The sequence below is a fragment of the Syngnathus floridae genome, chromosome 4 (assembly GCF_059516105.1).
Source record: "Syngnathus floridae isolate MCC-2025c chromosome 4, RoL_Sflo_1.0, whole genome shotgun sequence".
Classification (NCBI taxonomy): Eukaryota; Metazoa; Chordata; class Actinopteri; order Syngnathiformes; family Syngnathidae; genus Syngnathus; species Syngnathus floridae.
In genome coordinates this window covers 10,303,669-10,320,480 of record NC_142416.1, presented here as the reverse complement: position 1 = coordinate 10,320,480, position 16,812 = coordinate 10,303,669, and the positions used below count along the sequence as shown (strand labels likewise).

Here is a 16,812-nt window from a genome sequence, read left to right as displayed (position 1 = left end):
CCTTTGTTTACATCCCAGTTTCAAAATCAGATGTGAAGCATTGTGCTAGCACCACATTGCTCATGACTTAAGGGAGGTCAATTCTAAAATTTTGGCAATGTTCTGTGCAGCATCACTAGTCATGGCAATCTGATGAATATTGCATTTATGGAATGAAACCCAGCAGTTTTGCTTATCCTGAGAGTCAATTTTGCCTCATCATAATTAATCACAGCTCATTTGCAAACTCAAAAATTAAGTTTGACAGAAAGTGACAAATAGCCCACATTTTGCTGCTTGTCATTCCACAACCGCAATATTCATTACTAGGCTCCATTTAGACAAGTGGGGATACACAGAACAAACTTTTGATTGATATGCTCCTTCAAGTCTGAGTGAATCAGAGTCACCAACTCTAACAATCTAGTGGTGGGTAACGGACCGGTAAATTTAAGTGCATACATATATCAAAGCAACGAACCAGCAATGAGAATGCTGCATTAGTGAAAGCGAACGTCAGGACCAAGGCATTTGAGTCACAATGGACTAGAGGTAGCCAACCGTTTTATTATAATCAAATAAACAAGTGTGATTTCACTTTAGTGGAAAGGGACAAACATGATGAAGGGACGGCTCAGGGCTTTTCAGTTTGTCCTTGCACAGGCAAGCTTCTGAACTTTGGTGGAACAACGGCATGCAAATGGGCTCTGGTTCACCAGTTGGGTAGGGGCCAGGATTCTGTGGAGAACCAAGAGGAACAATTAGGGACTCTGGGTGTACAAGTACATGGATTTCATTCTTACATTGACTTACTTTTGGTGGATACATTTCACAGTCAAGTTCACCCATTTGTCCATGTGAGTTGTAATAGGCGGTTTGACAAAAGGCATGATACTTTAAGAAAAAAAAACAAAAAAACATTACACTATAAATAGTACAGAACACATGTCAAGAATCAGTTAGTTCCAAGGGAGGTAAAACAAAATTGTGTTCATCTTTGACTTGTGGCATGAAGGCTAACTCACAGCTCTGTCTGGACAGAGAGGCACGCAGGCTACAAAAGTACTCCTGGCCCCTCTGGGACACGTGGTCTCCACCAGGGCGAACTTGAGCCAGGTGATTGTGCCGATCCTTGCCAGGTCCTGCCATCAAAAGAACATGCATGTGTTAAAAGGACTCTAGTGAGCTGGGGTGTGCATGTATGTGGGGGGGGTTAAAAACAAGAAAAAAAAAAAAAGTCATCACCCCTGTTGTGACGTGAGCCACCTCCATCAGGGTGAAGTAATTGTGGCGTTTACTCTCGATGTTGAACTTGACCACAGCATCGTTTACCGCCTTGACGGCAGTGGGCTCGTCCAGGGGCAACAACCGAGGGCAGTCGGGACAAGTTGTTAACGCCTCTTCATTGGTAAGTTCTGCACACAGGTTGCACGTTACATTCAATGGGCATATGATCAGTAGCCAGTTATAAATAAAATAAAGTGAGGATCAAAACCTGGCCTGGTGGTACATTCATATTTGGTGATTTTGGCCACACCCCACATAACCCAAAATTCAATGCTGCAGGTGGCCACTGCACCCTAAACACCAAAAAAATAAATAATTCAGCACACCGACAGACATAGCTGACTACTTTCCCAACTCCAAAGAATATGTATCTACCCGCTCATTCTGCTGCCACAGCTCGCATTGGTTCACAGGTTTGGGGTTAGTGAAGTGACATTTGGTTTGCACCAGCTTTACATTGACATCGATATGGCAACCTCCAGAAAACTGCCAGACATGTCACAAAAGTCGAGTTACAAAAGCTGCAAGACATATCAGGGATTGTGTTATAAGGCTAACCTGTTGATAGTTGCTGCTCTGGACCTCCTGCAGATTGAACTTGAAGCCATGCTTGTGGTTTTCATTGATACGACGGACGGCCATGCCGGCTGCCGCCATCACGCTGTCGTCATCGCATGTGACCAGAGGTAAAGAGTTTGCCGGTGCCAAACCAGACAGCGTCGTAGCACACCACAGCAGAAGCCCAAATCGGCACACAACCATCATGAATAGAAGCAAGCAGCAGATGCCCACAGTAATGAAATGTGTGCACACGTGCACTTTAAGCAGGCTGAGAAGCTCTGACCACCAATCACGGAGGAGGACAAACACTTGAGACCTGTTTGCCAATTAGTGCTGGGCCGGCTTTCCGTTGGTTGCCATGGTGAAAAGTCATTCACAGCTGAGCTTCAGGAAAGAAAATAATTCTAATAAACTACTAATATTAGTAAAATATTAATAGTAATGTCATTTGACTGAATTGATAACTTTGACATGTTTTTTACACTAAATGTACATTCTGTGCTTATGTGAGCAAGAAAAGTGATTTTTTTTTCTTTTTTGAATTTTTTTCAAATCTGTCTTCTGGAATAGGACTTGTGCAAGACGGAACAGGAAAACATAAATGAAACACAAAAATGCACAAGCGTGTTAGGTGAAGTTTCCCTGGCTTTGAGATTAAAATATAAAAAATGCCAACTAAATCAACACATGCCATTTTTTAAGACTTTGATACAAGCACAGTCAGTGTTGGGAAAGTTAATTTTCGACATGAACTAGTTCAAAGTTCAGTTCACAATTTTACAATTCATAATTCATTATTGAACATTTATGAACTACTAAGTTAATTACGCTTTCGGACATTTTCATGACACGCAATTGGGGCGACGTATCTAAGAACTGCAACAATGCCTCATCAAACTTTGAGGATTTTTCATCACTTCAGGAAAATATGACCATGTGCTGTCCGCACTAAAACGCAACGTAAACGGTTGCAAAGTTTCTTTAAAACGTGACCTACTGTCTATTTTTGCTCATAGTTTGTGTTTGGCTCCATTTGTCTTGACTACACAGCAACAACATAACAGCCCTTCTGACTAGTTCTTAAGAAAAGACACTGTCACTTTTTTTGTGTTTTAAAATTGCATGCAAAGGTTGATGATTGTGGTCAGGCTGTCATATCAGATAAACAACTATGTGCTGCCCACAGCATGTGATCTCTGGTACGTTACCTTGTGTGCACAGGCAAGTGTAGAAAACTTGGTGAGACCTACCTGCACTGTCAAAAATATTCAAGATTCATGAAAGACAAAACATCCCTCTTGGCTTTTCTGGGAATTAAGACAAGCGTTAACATTCAATAAATTAAAAATGTACTACATTCACACTTGCTGTGGCAGAATGTCTCATTTCGCATTCTGAGTTGATGTAATGTGATTTGTAACTAAGGCACGTAAGAATGTCACAACTGTGTTGACTGTTGTTCTAATTTTAATTCCCTATCCTTTTGCTGTTGCATCAATAATAAAACTATCCAGTTCGTGACTTTAATGAGTGGGATGCTCTTAGACAGCACTTATGATGTACTAACAGAGGTTTTCAGCTTGTTTAAGTAATTTTTTTTCCTGTGGCTCAAGACTTGTGTCATCAACTGCTTCTTATAGTCTTAATCATTTATACCTGGATGTCTTTATTCACTCTGTATGTGTGTGTGTGTGCTCTTTATCATAATACTAAGTCCCACAAACTGGCGAGCTTGTCGATTTATATATATAATTTGTACCACAAATAAATGTGGCAAATTGTATATGTGGAGCAGATGTCAGGATGAGAAAATCTATTTGGGTTACAAACCACATGGGCCTCAATACCTCTGGGAAGAATATTTTATAAAAAAGATAATCTTTTTTTCTGTGTACTCTGCATGATATAAAGTGCGGTATCTGCAGCAGATTGTAAATAATTGGCCCTGTATGTAGGGCTACTGCTGGCGCAGGTGTGCACAACAAGCATTAGTCCATGCAGAGAAAAAAATGTACACATGGCTTGCGCCAAATTAGGCTTTTCATCATTGTGCTTTAAAAGGAACTGCAAGAAGATCTTCACTTGTGAACTATGTAAAGTTGGCCGCTGAGGAGGGGCAATTGAAGACCACCTGATCATGCATCCGTGTCAAGTTTTAATTCAGATTTAGGCTATCAGTGCAATTATTCAAACTGAACAAAACAAATTCAATTACAGGATTCAAAATCAGTTATAATAATAGAATTATCCAAGTTTAACGATCTAAACTGAAATATAAAGGTTTGAAATTCAGTGTCTGGAACATATTTCAGCCCATTCCTGTCCGTCAGTACAATTCTCCGGAGAAAATGGTCTCATTACTCATTTAGGTTGATTTCCCCCAACACGAGGCTGGATTAAAGACTAAGTCTCATTTCTTCACAAGCACACTTCTAGTGACTTAAATGCCTTTGCATGTATGTGAGCCAAATAAACAAAATAAATTAAATGCAAGACATGTACTTAATATATATCTGACCCATTTTTATTTTTTATAAATTATTTTAATGGGCTACATGACTTGAAAGGCTTAACAAGAAGAAACATATTATTCTGACTTGGATTTATGATCTTCATATAAAATATTGCTGCATTCGTCATGTATTATTTGACAATAATGTATTTAATTCAGTACATGTAGATCATTAGTATAAAATAAAGCCTACTGATCAGCTCACTGCCTTTGTCTTCAAACATGATATATTTTATTTTCCCCTTTGTTGTTTCATAAAAAAAAGGTCTTTTTCAAAGGCATCACAATGATTGGCAACCATAATGATTCTTAGGCATTACTATTTCACACTCTTGTCACATTTAATCAACCGCAATGTATCAAATGAGCATTGTATTTTTAAATTGTATCGTAAACAGCAGCCAGTGATAAAACGAGCCATACAGCAAAAACTATTTGATATGATTTCCTAAACCCAGCCATGGATCTAAAGTGCATCCACCACCTCCACCCTTTGTAGAATCACCTAGAATCTGCGGATCATCCGTGTTCTACGAAACCCACCTCAGTGAGACGATCCGACTGAGGAGTGTAAAAAGGGACATCCAGATTTTATTACGTGGGATTGAAGATAAAAGCACTTATCTTCGGGGTCAGGAATGTGCTGCAGATATGTGTGTGTGAATAATTCAAAAGAGTCTAAAAGTTCTTGCAGGGGAAGCAGATATTGTTATGTTATGTTTCACTTGAGGCAGAAAGATGGCACTATTGTGCGTGTATTGTATGAACGAGAGCAAGTGTAAAGGGGAGAAAGCCTCTTTACATGAGGTGAAAGAAGAAAGGATGGCAGGACGTATAGGATGAAAGATATAAAATAAAAAAAGGAGATATTTAATGAATGACGAGGAGAGATTGTTGGATGAGATGAACTTGAGAGTTACTGTGACACAAGGGAGTGAATAAAATGGTGATCTTAATGGCTTTTGGAGTGTGTGCAGCCAGCCTTTATAAAAAAGAAACATGAATTAAACATGTCTGGAGGCACAGCACAGGGGCAGGCTACGGTGTGTCACGCTAAATAGTCCTGGCAGAAACACTGATTCTCACCTAGTTCTTCTTTGAAGCGTCCTCACTAATAAGATGGGCAAAGGGAAGCATGTGATGACGCTCCGCACTGAGGTCATTGGCTTCACCAGCAACAGCAAAAACACATTCGGCCCCATTTTCGTCCCCAGCACAAGTCTAGCGCAAAGTGCTGTCTAACTGCATGGGCGGAGTTTTTGTTCTTTTGGTATTTTGCTAGACTTCACACAGGTAGAGTTGAGTGTCATGGGGCCTTGTGTTGTTGTGGGATGGAAGGGAACGGAACCTTTTCCTGGCCAATCAACACTGAAAAAAATGGCATGTTGAATTTACGCAATTGTATTATATCAAGTGGTTGCGCAAAATAAGTAGCCTGGCAAGCCAGACCCAATTCTGTAACAGCAATTGAGTCTGTTGGGGAGAACCCAAAATTAACCGGCAAATCAAATTTGTTTACCTACAGTGATGTAATTTATGCGCACCGTCACAAAACGACACGTGCAAGAGACGGTTGTTGGTTGAAGTCAACATTAGACTTAATTTCAAATAACTAAAAACACATCGATCATGAAAACCCCAGCACCCGACAGCAGTTAAAGTATTTACTTCAAAAGAACTCGTGGATTTTTTCCTGGATGTTACGCCTGCTCTTTGCTGATTGGCTCGTTTCATCATCATCTGGATCCCAGCACATTTTATAAGTAGACTACCGTAATATTTGGACTATAAGACGCACCGGACTATAAATCGCTCCAGCTAAAACTCGTGATTCAGTGTTCAAAATTTGCAAAAAAAGTCGCGGCTTGTAGTCCAAAATTTACGGTACATACTACTCTGCTTAAAAATTATTTTTCTAGAAACGCACAACTAACACGGTTGCAAAAACTATCGACTAAATTTGAAAATAAAGTTATGCTAGTTTTTACGCTGAGCGCTCGGGCACCAGTCAACATGCCTTTCATTCATTTCATTTTTTTATGTCCTTTGTTTGCTTGTGTGCAGGAATTAGATTCATGAAACACTGACAGATCACCTTAAAAAAATAACAGATTGGAAGGAACAGATTGATTGATGACTTTGCCTATGATAGATATTTTTGTGATCAACTACCATTCTTAAAGGAAGTTTGACTGTTTTTGAGATTGATATAGAGTGTGAATAAATTCACCTGCCACGACCTCTCCATTTTCGGTCTACATTCTGACAATCCTCTCTGAGTTTTTCTTTTTGTATTGCATTAAAATGCGTATGTTGTGACTTGTATAAATAGTTTAGAAAAAGCAAATACCTGTATGTAGTAAATATCATGGAAATTCTTTCTACACCATGTCCCATATCAACTAGTTTGACCTGACACAAACCAACTCAACTTAAATTTCATGTTTGACTTATGTTTTAAAGGTGTGTTTGCTTTGTATCAAAACATTTAAATGAATTTGACCAAGGTTACAAAAGTAAAATGTTGTATTCTTTGACACTACGTATGCGGTATAATGACTTAACAAAAATTAACAATATAAAAACTAAAACATTAATGACATAAAATAAAAATAAGACACTCCCAGGGCATAGACATCTCCTACCACTGGCAATATATGCCAAAACATGGGATTTCAGAATCGTTAATAGACCTCACAAAAAACTAATAATTTTAGAGACATTGTCAATTAATTTGAAACGATTTATTTTAAATGTATTGATTTTGTTTTTACTGACTGTGCAGAAGAAGGAAGGTCGAATGGGGTCTGGGAATTGCAGTGTATTTCTACTTAATTACAAAATACTGTGTGATATTTTTAAATCCACACAAACGCGATTGTATTAATGTAGGACTCAAGTATGTATCATCCTTTTGTTTTGGAAGCCTTATTATATTATGATTTGTTTAAACAGCCATAGCAAGGACTTAATGAAGAAATAAAGAGACAGTAGTTGAAACATTCATTTGTGAGTAAAAACAAATCCAGCAGAGTTCTTTCTGTTATTTGTTTTCTAACGAGCCAGTGGAAACAGTTCAGCCTGACTGAGAGTGCCTGATTACCTTGATGACGTCAAACCAAGCGTGGAAAGTGGCAAGCCAAAATTAAATTTAATCAGCTTGATCTGAAGGGGGAATCAAACAGTCACCTGGGATACAACATGAAAACATGACAGCAAGGTGTTAACCGTAACTTCGTTCTGATTGCAGCAGCCCACGCAAAACTGTCTTTGCTGAATGTGATTGTTAGAAAATACACATTTTAAACAAAATTATTATATTAACTACCGACTCATAATAGCCGGATGTAGTCAAGACTCCCAAATATAGTTAAATTGGAAGTGGTGAATGATACATGACTTATAAACAATTTGACAGAAATTGCACTTTAGCTTCAGGGGAACTGCTCATTTCTTGCTCTTTTCAGTCAGCCATGAGAAGCCAAATCATTTTACGATGTTTTCAAAGTGGGCCTAAATAGATATATGTACATTTGAGGCTGGTGATCAACCGTTAATTTGAAATTATGAGCAATGTCTTTACAGTGATTCCCAACGCACAAATTGTGATCAGTCCCTCCTGTGACTCCCACCAACACATAAAAGGAGGGGAGGGGGCCAGATTAGGGATGCAGCGGACCTGGAGAGGAGCAGGAGGAGGAGGAGAAGGAAGAGGAGGAGGAGGAAGAGGAGGAGCGAAGGACTCAGTCAAGTTTGGATCAGTACGGAACAACCTGGCAAATCCACAACGACGCTCCTGGACGAGAGACACGAGCACAGTCAGAAATCAGAAAGCTGCAGGACGCAGCATAAAATAAACAAATGAAAGATGCATCCAGTTGTAAAATGGACTTGGGTTCTTCTTCTTGGAGGTTTGGTGACCCAAGGTAAGCATGATTTGCCACTTGTTCCACTGCATTAAACACCTACAGAGTTAGAGATGACTGCATGGCATGACTTTTTTTGAAGTCGCGAGAGGTCAGAAAGAAGCTTGCACTAAAGTACGGTATACTGCATACAGTACATGAGTAGGAGTTGCACTATTTTGTTATTATTTTATTATTTATGTATTATTTATCTATTATTAATTATTGTTTAGAAATTATTATTATTATTATATTATCATTATCATTATTATTGTTATTCTTTTCTGAAGTATTTGGTATTAACTAGGCCATCAAAATGAAATGCACAGAAGGAAAATGAATTCTGATGAATGCAAATGTTTGTAATTCCATCTTTGCAACTAATGAGGGACGGTGGGTGGGGGTGTTCCAATATGACCTTCTTGTCTTATTTTGGAATTCATCTTCTGATGGTACTTGAGAAAGCACACATGGAGTTGTTGTTAGTCCATCTATCTCATAATCGAGTGGGTTTCTTGTCTTGTATGTTCTCAACATGCTTGTGTAAGTTTTTGTCCAGACACTTCCTCCAACATTCACCTTCCATCCAACGTAAGCTGGCAGAGGCTCCCTAAAGACGACAAGCACGTTTGAAAATTAATTATAGAATTATTTGTGGTTTTGAAAATCAGCGTAACTGGATGTTCTGACTCCTTCAACAGCACCTTTGGTAGTTGAGGCCCGTAGGGTACTAATTTTTTTCCTCTGTTGCTTCAACATCAGATCTCATTCGTCATTGATTGCTCCATTATTGTAGCCATGCCTAAATAAATAATAGGTTTTGAAAAACAGCAGTCTCTTGTGGCTGAATTGGAGAAGCGAACCAAGGAAAAAATAAGACGAACTGAGAATTGATAAGGGAATGTTTTAGCTGCTTTGTCAATGTCTTTCCCTGACAGCCTGCATCTGACATGGAAATATTCAGCTGAACATAGAGAGGGTAATTATGTGGTAGCATTACCATGGACCTTTCGTGGTTTATCAGCCTCTGTGCCTAATTCTTTATCTAATGTAGACCTAGTGGGATTAAATGTGTGTTTATTTTGTTCTCCATCAACACCGTATTACAGCAGTCATTTTAATAAATAGTGTATTTTACAATTTAATTTTAGGATTGAAAAAATCCATGACTGACTTTGGTGCAGGTAGTGTGGGCTCCATTCTTCATGCTTTTCTTCCAGTCACTGGTTCTTTTCATTCCTCTTTAAATATATGCAAATATTCATAATAGCCATTAACATATCGCTGGCGTCGGGCTGAAACCTCAAAGTCACAATTTGTTTTTTCAAAAATCTCTATTTTGGTCAGTCGACCTGGGTGGTTGTTATTTTTTACAAATTACTAACCTATGGAAAATGTTAAAAATCCTTCAGTCTTTTTGCTTATGAATGTTAATGGTTGAACAAACATGTCATTTTTGGGGTCTCCTGAAAAGTGACTAATTTGGAGGTACAAGGTTTCGGCCTGACAACAATAATACGCCAATGAACTAACTCCAGCAAAAAGCATCGTTGACAAAAGAATAGACGACGTCCCTCTCTAGACATTAGCCTCAAACCAAGAACAACCAAAAGTTTACATGAGTGTAAATTATATTGAATGCATGCCAACAGTGAAACCAATATAAAGAACGCCATCATGTGTTGCATGAGTGTCAGAACGGCACTGGCTGGCATAGGAAGGAAATGAAAAAATAAAATAAAAACACCAAATGCACACACATGAGCACAGCGTGGTGATCTGAGATATAAAAATAATAAAGGACATGTCATTGCGCTCTGTGGGACCAAAAAGTATACAATTCAGTTTTTTTAAAAATTCTATTTGGCTGCATGTCAGGTGTGCGGCACTCTGTGGGACCAAAAGGTATACAACTGTTTTTTTTATTTTTTTTATTTGGCTGCAGGTCAGGTGTGGGGCACCTGTGTGTGATGTGGTACTGGTAAGTCCGTTCTCAACAGTGTTTGGCTAACTCAAACTGACTTGCTGAAATACGAACAGAAACTCCGAGATGGAGGACAATGCAACCCTCTGTTTGTTTAGCACGATTTAGAAACACAGTCACATTCACTAAGTGGGAATTTATTTTCTGAGGACACTACATTGGGACATTCTCATAAAATGGAAGCTTATCGGATAATATAACTTTGATTTGAAATGTAATATTTACAAATGATACAAAAGTTCCCAAGTGTGGCTCTTCAAATGTGTCATTTCAAGTCCACTTTAGTTGTAATAATTGCAGACAAGGTTTTGGTTATGTACAGTATTTAAATGCATGACTGACAAGCCAGTCAGTGAAGTGTGCAATACAACAATGGTATGGTGTGTGTGTGTTCATGTGGTGTACGTAGCTGTGCGCTAACAAGGATTATATCACCAGAACATTTATAGAGCAGAACACAGAACAGAAGGGGCATGGCTAAGTATCAAGTGACTCATAGACAAATGTGTTGAAAATACCTCATAAACAGCTGTCATTACCATCCCATTTTATTGACACTGCGTTTAACCTGGACATTATATCAATTTCAACATATTTATATCAAAGACACCCCCTAATGTCTCAGAAAGAACAATATAACATTTACCTAGCTCTTATTTATTGAGCAAATCATTTTCACAATAGAGGGAAAATTTAAACTGCAAAGTTTGAATGATTATGTTACATCCTGAAACAAACCCAAATTTGGCACGAGTGTACCTCAAGGGAAATTTGAGCAGTTTATTTTTCACTTGTAGCAAGGATAAAAAAAAATCAATTTGTAAGAGATGAGTGAACACCAACATGTAATTTGTCATCTATGAATGTCTTGAACTTTTATTCAGCAAGTCTTAATACATTAGTTTACTTTATAGCCCTGTTCGACACCATCTTGTTCTATCCCACCAAGAAGTTATTATTCATGTTCAAGACACTTAAAGTTGACGCATCTGATGCATAACTCAACTTTCTCAGTTAAAACCCGCTGTACACTCAAAAAGTGAGTGAAGGCTAAAAGGTTCTCACACAGCAAGGACTCATCTCCTTCATCGGTGACTCCATAGCTTCCTTTTCCTCCTATTCCCTCGTTATCCTCCTAAATGACACCCATCCGGAGCCATTTTTCTTCTCACGATCCAAGTTGACCTCCAATCCGTAATGCTTGGCTGCGTTAAATATCCCTCATGAGATCTACACTTCAAGAAACTTGTGCTCCAAGTTTTGACAGCTTCGGCACATTATGTTGAATAATTCATATTGTGCATTTTAGGACATGAAATGAACAGCCTTTGAAATTCAGTATTTTAACATAATCTTCCTTATTTTCTTTCATGATCGTGTTTCACACGATAGACAAAAAAATGTCAGATTGTATGCCATGCATGTTTGTTCAATACGCATCCAGGTCATCACAGATGCTTTCAGCTAAATCCAATGTAAGCCCTGCTGGCATTTTGGGATCTACCAGATAATATTGCAGGGGGAAGGGGAGCAAATGTAGTCCCATGGGGAAAAAAGGGTATTCTCACACAGTTTTTGTATAATAAAGTTAAAAAGCTCGAGTTTAATATCAACGTTAACCCAAACTGAGCATTGAGATGGCTTGGTAGCACTTATATCAGAGGTCATGACATTGCAACAGACTATGGTCAACAACATGATTTAGCTACCATAGTCATTTTGAGAGTCTGACTGTTGTGTTTTCTTAAATAGTAGATCTCCATTTCACACCTGTTCATATCTTTTCAAGTCTTAACTTCTTCAGTTCTTTATTTCATGCATTCTTACTTTGCCGCCTCTCATTCTTCATCCTTTGGTGCCACCTTGCTTATGTATACAGGATATTGATTTAGTTATTAATAGGAAGGCAAATACGGTGATTTTTTTTGGTGTGGTTTCATGAGCATAGGGGTTGTAGGAGGAAGAGTGGGGGTATTACACAAACAACAGATTTGATCGCTTCTATGACTCACTTGTTTAAAGACAACAAAGTGTGTAGAGAAAGTTTCTACTTGTTTCGTTGTTCATTTCATACTTGTTTTATTTTTGAGGTGAGATGTTTGTCCTCATCATCTAAAGAACCAAATTTGAAGCTTGGCCCTCATTGCGGTGGTAACTTATTTTACTGCACACTGCATTTCAAAACAGCAGTACAATTTTTTATAGTGCCCATATCATAGCATTTTGCTTAATAATAAACAGTTGATCTGTTGTGGCAGCAGCTGGAATAAAAAAATAATAATAATAACAACAACAACAACAACAACAACAACAACAACAACAACAACAACAACAACATTAATAATAATAATAATAATAATAATAATAATAATAATAATAATTGTCAGTGGCGGTGTAGTTGTATTATTGTTGCGGTTATTATTATTTCAGCTTACGATTGATACAGGTGAAAGAAAACTGAAGGTGTTTGCTTTAATTCCTTGTCCCAATATTCAATGTAATATTATATATATGTTACAGTTCAGATCACTGCTAGTGTTAATCATCTTGAACCTGCCCTCATTATCATTCATTAGTTTTTCCATATCATCTTAAAAGGTCATGCTTCAATTGTTTACAAATTGTCCATCCATGTGCGACCAAAACAGTGAACAGTATACACTATACTGTAGATAAGGATAGGTGTAATTATGAAGGTAAATTGCAATAAAAATTGTGTAGCGATCCACGGCTGGCAAATTACCAGACTGTGAAAAGATATATTGTCACCTTGGTTTTCCAAAACCAAAGAGCTTTATTCATAGATTAGCTGACTGTGGTATCAACAATGGTGCACGTGTGAACTGGTGGCTTTCAAATTAATTCAGAGCTAAATTGAAATATATGGAGGCTGTGAAATGTAATGCCGTCATGTCATTCAGGTTAGACTAAAAGGTCATTGTGGAGCCCACAGATATGGAATGTAATTTTCCCCTGACATTTTACTGTATATTGTCTCCATATAATAGAAGCAGCATTGTGAGGGGAGACAGCTGCAACCTCACCACACCACACACACTTACGTACACTGATTTTGAAATAAATGATGTATTTACGTTTTAAGCCAAGTTCATATTTGCCTTTTTGTTTGGGCAACATCTGATGATGAACATATGATGTTGAGAGCCCCAGGGAGTTGATCAGCATCAGTTACAATCAAAACATCTTTTCACGTGTCTGGAGGCAATTACATTTATTTCATTTAATGGTTCTTGTGATGTCTGCCTTTGATTATGTTACTAATTAGCATCCCCTGAAATATTCTTTTCATATTGTAAAATGCAGTTTTATCAAGTATACCTGCTTTTGGCTTGCCTGTCTCATTTCTCATTGCACCCGCAGATTGCCTTGCATCTAAAGCAGAAGACCGCCTCTTCAGGAAGCTTTTTAGGAGATACAACCAGTTCATCAGACCAGTGGAGAACGTCTCAGACCCTGTCACGGTGGAGTTTGAAGTCTCCATCTCACAGCTGGTCAAAGTTGTAAGCTAAACTTACGCAGACATTGGATAAATCTAATCAATTCCATAAAAGGGAGAGTATGTCCAACATTTTGTGACACTTGATACCTCTTAGTATCATCAAGCATTTGATTCTCTTAGACACCTCCCTTGGACTGTGTTACTAATTACCTTGAAAATGTAGTAATAGTACAGTAGTAGCAAATTGTGTGTTTTTTTGTGTATGTGGGGAGTGATTTTACAGATTCAAATGTTACAGCCCTTCAAATAAAAAACATGCATCAAGTCCAATATAAGAGAAAATAAATCCCAAATATTCCTTGAAGAAGTGATATTAGTCAGCTTTGAAAGTAAAGCCTGAGATAAGGGGAAGAAAATTGCCTGCTGAGGCATTTCTCAGACTTGACTGATGTGTAGCTTTATCTCTTCAAGATGACATTACACGAAAGGGGAGTTAATAGACCTGTAAGCAAAGATGCTCTCAGTATGTGCTATGTTTGAGAATCCTGCTCAAAACAGGTTGACTGGAGAAAAGAGTTTTTGTAAACTGTAAACTGTCCTCATCTAATCTGCCATCTGTTCCTGTGAATAATAAGAATAAAAATACCTATAACTATGCACATTATAATCTCCCTTGACATTGTTTTCACAATATCAGTGGTCAGTGGTGCTGTAATTGGCTACATATAATAAAGTGGAAGGCAAAAGTAAAATGCTTCATTCCATTTATTTAAATATTAATATGTTATTAAACCTGTAAAGACCCCCGTGGATTCTAATTTCCTTTATATTAATCCATTTGTCAAATAAAACACCACTGTAGAAGCAAAATTTTGCTTTTTACACCCAAATAAATGTACTGGGTCATTGACCCACTTTTTCCTTTTAAATTCACAAGCTTACTTCAGAGACAGTTACATTGAAAGTCACATATTTCTGTGTTTTTCTGCAGGATGAAGTCAATCAAATCATGGAAACAAATTTATGGCTCAGGCATGTAAGTACACGCACACCCACACTCACTCCCACCATTGGGTGAAATCATTATAGCATTTTCCCTTGTAGACCACCACATTAAAGGTGGGCTGTCAAGGTTTGTCCACAGAAATAAAGGTGAAGAGCAGCTCTACATACTAATCAGGGTGAAATGCCACTGCATCATGCCATCTACATTTGTCACCAAAATGCTAAACACAGCAATTGAGGTTGTATTGGTAAAACTAAGAGATTCTAGATAGACGCAACAGTCAATGTAAGCATTAACATGTAGAGGTACGCAATAACTTGCAGTAAATCTTGTAACCAAATTTAATCGCCAAATTTGCTCTCATGGCATATGTGTATTTAAATGCTATTCAACTAATCAAAACATGAAATTAGAGTTGCAATGTCTGTTTGATGTTGATACAATTCAACAAAACATAGGCTGTTGCTTAAAATACATTCAATTGTCTGCAGAGGTTACTTTTGTTTGTAATGTGTCAGCTGTCTATTTTTAAGAATATAATTAAAGTGGATAAATGCCAATGGAGTGATTCTCTGGGGGTTTCTATCTATAAGTGTGTTTTTAACTCATTCTTTAAAAGGATCATTTTCATTGTTTACCTTGTCAAATTTGTTTAATGCACAAGCTCCTTGCAACGGATGCATTTTGTATAAGCGCTTCTATGTTTATGTCAGTTTGGAATCAGTGACATTTTAGAAACAATAAGGCTCACCCTACCAGGAATTTCATCTCCAGCTCAACATAATCCCAGATAAATGGAAAAGCCAGTGTAGCATGAAGTGGTTAATTAAACAGCTCTCAGGTTGTTACTGGGCATTAATCCGCCTTGCTAATGAAAGACTTCATCTTGAATGGCATGCAAATGGCCAAGACTAATGGATCCATGGCTCACAAAATGTTACCTGCAGGTATGTTGACAGAATAGCAAGTGAATCCTTTTCGTCTGTTGATAAGATACTGAAACAACCCCTTCTTTAATGACATGCTCCTCAATAAAGATAGATGGTACAGTACTTGGCAATTAACTGTCATTTCTCGTTAACCCTGGCTGTGCTGCAACAAGCATGCATTAAAACTCTGCCATATAATTACTTGTTTCTGTTTGTAAATATTCTAAATAACATTGTAAAACCTCAAAAGAATGTCCAAAATATATACGTAATTGAAGGTTTTGGAACGCCGGGTGGTGTCTTCAGGGACCAGAATAGCCGTAATCTTTGATAGCAAAAACAGATTGATCATTGAGTCTTATTGTTGTTTTTCAGATTTGGAATGATTACAAGCTGCGATGGATGCCCGATGAGTTTGATGGAATTGAGTTTATCCGAGTCCCATCAAATAAGATCTGGAGACCTGACATTGTTCTCTACAACAAGTGAGCCCATCATCCCTGTTTTATGTATTTTTGTCCTCACGAATACAAGCATTGTGTAAAATTTGAATGACTCGCTTCATTTCAGAACAAAATTGTATATTTTGCATGTCGTGCTACTTTTATTGTCATGGTGGATATGGTATTAGCTACACACAAATGACACTCAAACAAACAGGCTAAAATGTATCTGTTCATTCAGTTTTTTTTTTAATCCTATCTGCTACAGGAAATTAAACATCCAAAAAGTTATATTATGTTCACAGTCAAGTGCAAGTTTATTTAAAGGAGCACTCATCCCCCTAATCAACAATTTGTTTGCTGATAAACTGTACAAACGGGTGTCTACTATTGCTGCGTAACGAGTTGGGTTGATATTAGTGATGTATTAGAATAGCATTTATTGAGTTTATTTAGTGTAGCCTATCGTAGTATAGAACTTACTTAGGTCGTCGTTTAGTTTGCTGCTGTCAATCGCAGCCAGCCCACACCGAACGCTCTCTCCCGTTCAAACTCAATGGCCCTCCAGGCAACGCCGGGCCTTTGAGCACCATTTTCAAATTTTCGGGAGGGGTGGAGCAAGAGTCTGGGGATAGGGGGGTGAGTTGCTCTTTGATTGATTATTATCTTTTATTGATAGATTTATTTTAAATATGTCGCCCATTTTCTTCTCTAATTAGAGTTTTAATATTGGTCCAAAAGGTGAG

At 37.8% G+C, this 16,812-nt stretch overlaps 2 protein-coding genes across 2 annotated transcripts in view; one reads left to right on the top strand and one right to left on the bottom strand.

The window, feature by feature from the left end:
• Positions 1 to 509: 509 nt before the first annotated feature.
• Positions 510 to 2,079, bottom strand: LOC148398986 (alpha-2-HS-glycoprotein-like). The gene is made up of 7 exons (XM_088374542.1): positions 1,825 to 2,079; positions 1,642 to 1,752; positions 1,475 to 1,559; positions 1,225 to 1,394; positions 1,005 to 1,121; positions 793 to 873; positions 510 to 717 (listed from the first exon to the last, which is right to left on the bottom strand). Exons 1-7 carry the CDS (start codon positions 2,029 to 2,031, stop codon positions 574 to 576), a joined length of 915 nt encoding a protein of 304 aa, XP_088230668.1. The 5' UTR covers positions 2,032 to 2,079; the 3' UTR covers positions 510 to 573.
• Positions 2,080 to 8,063: 5,984 nt separating this feature from the next.
• Positions 8,064 to 16,812, top strand: part of chrna6 (cholinergic receptor, nicotinic, alpha 6) — a 13,714-nt gene continuing 4,965 nt past the window's right edge. Inside the window, exons 1-4 of the mRNA XM_088373067.1 lie at positions 8,064 to 8,265; positions 13,610 to 13,749; positions 14,680 to 14,724; positions 15,999 to 16,108. Of these exons, the coding sequence (XP_088229193.1) occupies positions 8,208 to 8,265; positions 13,610 to 13,749; positions 14,680 to 14,724; positions 15,999 to 16,108 (353 nt within the window). The 5' untranslated portion in view covers positions 8,064 to 8,207. The remainder of the gene's footprint in view (positions 8,266 to 13,609; positions 13,750 to 14,679; positions 14,725 to 15,998; positions 16,109 to 16,812) is intronic.

Excerpts from the sequence above, each read along its gene's own strand:
- LOC148398986 (XM_088374542.1), bottom strand. The coding sequence starts at position 2,031 with ATGATGGTTGTGTGCCGATTTGGGCTTCTGCTGTGGTGTGCTACGACG. Across the intron at positions 1,395-1,474 it reads TGAATGTACCACCAGGCCAG|AACTTACCAATGAAGAGGCG; the intron begins GTTTTGATCCTC and ends ACCTGTGTGCAG. Across the intron at positions 1,122-1,224 it reads TGGCTCACGTCACAACAGGG|GACCTGGCAAGGATCGGCAC; the intron begins GTGATGACTTTT and ends TTTTGATGGCAG.